We start from the raw sequence: 4,690 nt of genomic DNA, 5'->3' as shown, positions 1-4,690 counted from the left end.
TCATTCTATCAACTTTTTGTGTCCTATATTTGGATTTGCCCTATAAAAAAATCCTAAACCAGCTCATCCTCTGTCTTATTTCAAATGGTACCTTTCCTGCATTCAATTCTGAAATAGCTGCCAAGATCTGCTGCCTGGATCCATCAGTCTTAATGCCCAGCTCTTTCAAATCACCATCAGTAAGTGTGAGGAAGGCTTCCATATCTACCTGTTGAATAAAGAAATAGAAATATATTTACCTTGGTAAACACTGGCTCTCTGCCACACATGTAATATATCTTTAATTACATAAACACACACAAACATTTAACAAACAATAGACTATCACCAAACAGCACCCTTACACTATTTTGATTGTTTTTGAGTTTAAAATCTCCTGTCAGTAATTCACTTACGTAATTCACCAAAATTATATCTCTGTGGTTGCATTTTTTTTAAAACAATTAAATTAGACACAATCAATATACAAAAAAACATTTGTCTGGCATTTTTATACCTGCTATTGTTGCAAATAGTAGTGATGGATGAATCCAAGATGACATTTTTTTTCTCAACTTCTTTTTGTTTGCCTTGCCAATTTGACATTTTGTCAGCAGCTATTTCCACTGCTTTCTCTGTAATCAGTTAGGCCTTATCCACAAATCAATTTCTATTGTTCCATAGTTCAATGACGTATTCATAAACATGTGATAAAAACAGGCTTTTTTCCATTTTTCATACTGATCTTATTTTCACGTACATTGCTTACAGATTTCTAATATTCTCTCTGTGCTTCCTTCTATGATTTTTATCTAAACCCTTGATGCTATGCCATTTTTCCTATTCTTTTGCCTCATTCCTCAAGATTTGCATAGAACAGGTTTTCATTCAGTTAAAAAAAATGATTTCCTGAGGGGGAAAAACAAGTTTAAATTATAAGGAAAAAAAAAGTTTAATGAACTCAAAATGCCATGCCATTCTTGTAGTCCTAAATATATTCCTTACCTTTTCCTTTAGAGACTCACATATGATTATAATAATTTTTATACTTACATTTTTGGGGCATCAACCCTCAGAATACATACTGAACTTTATGCACATGACTAGTTGTATTCATTGGGATAACTTGCGTGTGTAAACATAAGTAACCAGACTTAAGTGTTTGCAGATCTGCAGATGTTACAAGGCGTCTTTTTTTCCTTAATACACAGTGGGTGCATATACACTTGCATATTAATGTAAGACAATAAACTCCACTGCCTATCGCACCAGAGTTTATTGCTCCCAGGAGCACCATTTTAACATGCACCCGGGACTGCAAGCACATTGAGCTAGGTCAGAGCAACCTCGGCTGTCAGGCTGCTCCTGCCTGGCTCAACTTACTGTGGAGGGGCTGGCTGGGGCATGAGGAAGCTTCAGTGTGGGGCTAGCCAGCAGGAAGTTCCTGTCAACTGAAGTGTCCTTGTGCCCCAGTCAGCCCATCAGCGTCTACACATGCGTTGCTACGAAGTAAAAAACTCCGCAGCAGAATAGTATTTGAAAATATAAGTACTATCCTGCTGTGGAGTTTATTAGATTCCTGCAGCCTAATAAGGCCACACGCATAGACACTGAGACGTTTACTGCAGAGATAATTAGGCAGCACCCCAGTAAAAGTCTTGTGTAGACGGGTCCCCTCCCCACCCAGTATGTCTCTGTTTTTATTTTTTTACCCCACCCCCACCCCCAAGGATATCAAAGTGCAACTGTGACTCATAGCTTTTACCATCCAGCCCTCATATTGTAGCAGCCCTTAGGTTCTGCATATTACTGCACTAAATTCTCAAGAATTATCACAAGAATTCACAAGAATTGTCTTCTGACCCTTGCTCAACAGGAACCAGGCACCATCTAGGATTCAGACAGTGGCCAAGTTATACTTCCAGTCCTGGGGATGCCAAGGGAAGACAAGTATCCACATCCTGAAAACCACTGCAGGTGCTGTGACACTTTTCTGCTTTGCCTGGTTGCTACACAAGCCATCATGGATCCAGTACTGGAGATATTCACTATCATAGCCAAGAGGAGCAGCTGGTCTGATAGGGTGCTAAAGAGCTTTTCCAAAGGCAGTGCAAAAACCAGGGAAAATATTCAGGTGCTGCCCAGCTGTTAACCAGCAATTCTGGAGCAGAATAACTAGTAAAGAGTACTGAGATATCCTAAACAAGAATGACCAGCAATGAATACAGAATTTCTACCTGAAGAAATGGACTTTTCCCTGCCCCAACACCCCAGGCTGAGAGCATGAGGCCTCACAAAATGCGCAGTCACACTTGCAGGAGCTACAGGATGGTAGTGGATACATCATCTGGCAGCAGAGCTCAGAACACAGAAGCTTACTGGCTTTGGGTAGCATGAACTTTCCTTGAACTTTAACAACTGAGGCCCCTGCCAGATGTACAGGTAAAGAAGTGATGGGAACTGATGCACAATCTACACAATCACCCTTCCTGCCATACCACACATGCATAGTAAGAGGCGCAATTCTTTGATCTAGGCTTCGAGCTGCAGGGGTGCACCATGTGCTCCCACAAATGAAAGCTCTGTCATTTGATCCAGGCTCCCAGCCACTGGGGTGTACCTGGCCACACATTCAATTAATGACATCATAGGAACCAGCCACAGTTATCATTACACATTTCTTGTGGAATAACTTTGTGACTTATTCCTTGTTTTATGATGCCATTAATTCCTTTAACATGTGGCCAGGTTACAGCTTAAGACATGATTAATTGGTTGATCATGCTTTAAGTGTAATGTGTGCCAGGGGCCTGAGAGGCAGTGTGAAGATTCTGGCAGGATAAAAAGTACAACCATAACTTGGAAGAGTAAATATGTGAATGATCATAAAAACAACATGCAAAAAACAGCATGTCATTAAATACAACAACTCAACACTGAAAAAAGCAAAATAAATTGTGTAAGTGTTCAAAAATTAAAATAAATTATTTAAAAATTGAAAGAAGAGGCAATAAATAAACTATATACATGGTGTGTAGCAGGCTGCAGGCTTACAGGGGCTTGTAGCAGGCTGCACACATCAGCTGAGGACAGTGAAACCTGACTGCACATCTGCCCAAGAGGAGTGGGCCAGCTAATAAGAATAACTAGCTGGCATAAAGAAAGTTAAAAGATTCCCAGGGAAGGCAGCTGAGAGAGAGGGGGAGAGAGATGTTAGATGCTGGAGGGGGAGAGGGGGTGCTAGAATAGTGCTGGAACACCAACCCAAGGCACTTTCTCAGGGTCTGGGAAGAGACCAGGGGCTGCAAGGCTGGAAGCATCAGCATCACATGAGGCAACTCACTCCAGAGGGAAAGAAGGAAGACTGTGGTGCTGGGAGACCAGCAGAGAGCCGAAGTCACCTTCTCAAGGTCTGGGAGAAAGCCTAGGACTGAGTTAACCTTTTTACAGACCATGTTTATGTCTGTTTACTGATTTGAGGATTTGTGTTTATGGTGTTTCCTTGGAGGCAAAAGTGCCCAGAAAAATAAAGACTGTGCTGAGGTAATACCTAACCTGCTACACGTGGTGTTAAAAAAGCCAATAAATATTTTATGGCTGAATGTTGCATTTTAGCTTTAGAGTCCAGCCAAGGGGCAAAAAGAACTATGCGACTGGCACGCAAACACCACACAGGCAACAGAGGAGGAAAATAATAAAAAGGAACCTCTTGTGTGCATGCTTTGTTTGCAGGTATGGGGTAGTCATGTAGGCTCCTGCTGGGAGACAGAGTACAAGGTAATTTCTTTTAAATTGACTCAGTGGACGTAGTACCATAGATAAGCATCAGCAGGGAAATGACAATTCTCTTGTGCAAGCCTCTCAAGTGGCTTCTTCCTGCAATGAAACTGGTCACAACACACCGAAGCTGAAGGACTCGTAGCAATGCAAGAAGTGAACAACCTGACTTCACTTACTGAGCAGTCTTTGGAGCTTTCAGTCTACAAGATCTATATTCAGGAGGGACAGATCTGGGTCATCTGGAATAGAGGTGGCATCATGGGAGACTAGACACTTGATACTGGGACCAATTGCCATTGCAAACACTGAACTGAATTCTTTGAAACAAAGGCAGCTTGCTGGGGGAGAACCTGGAATCCATATTATCTTCTGCTCCTTTATAGATGCTTGTAACAGGAAGCCAGGAAGTACTTTAAGAGTGCAGCAGGCTAAGCTGGCTGTGTGGAGCTGCAGCACAAGAGCACAGGCTGGCCCTAAATAAAGGGCAAATTCCTGTGTGGCTGAAGTGCCACATGACAGGAAAGTGGTGAGCTATATAAGCCCAAGGCCTGAGCCAAAAGAGGCAGTCTGGCCCTGCATCCTGCAGGGAAAGGAGCCCCCAGGGAAGCTGGCTGTATGAAAAAAGCCCATGGACACCCAAGCTACCCACAAGAGCAAGAGTGAGGGCAAAAGTAAGAGCGAGGGCAAGAGTAAGACCAAGACAGCTAAGGGGAAAGTATGAAGACAAGGATCTTCGGGTAGATGTGATATCTTTTATTAGACCAACTGAGTAGTTGAAACAAAGTTCTTTGCAAGCTTCTGGGCATGAGCACCCTTCTTCAGGCATAGGGAGAAACACCCAGTACAGAACTGCCTAGCCAGGGTCAGGGACCCTAAGGGCTGCCACGAGAGACCAAGCCCAGAGGCCTGAAGCCCAAGAGGATGAGACAGG

At 42.8% G+C, this 4,690-nt stretch overlaps 1 protein-coding gene across 1 annotated transcript in view; it reads right to left on the bottom strand.

The window, feature by feature from the left end:
* The window catches only part of ANKS6 (ankyrin repeat and sterile alpha motif domain containing 6), a 126,236-nt gene that overhangs the window by 9,455 nt on the left and 112,091 nt on the right, over nt 1-4,690 (bottom strand). Inside the window, exon 16 of the mRNA XM_019508734.1 lies at nt 170-208. Coding sequence (XP_019364279.1) covers nt 170-208 — 39 coding nt within the window. The remainder of the gene's footprint in view (nt 1-169; nt 209-4,690) is intronic.

This window comes from Gavialis gangeticus, unplaced genomic scaffold (assembly GCF_001723915.1).
Source record: "Gavialis gangeticus isolate Ggan-Ray unplaced genomic scaffold, GavGan_comp1, whole genome shotgun sequence".
Classification (NCBI taxonomy): Eukaryota; Metazoa; Chordata; order Crocodylia; family Gavialidae; genus Gavialis; species Gavialis gangeticus.
Note: the sequence above shows the minus strand (reverse complement) of the source record. Positions and strands in the feature narration are given on the sequence as shown.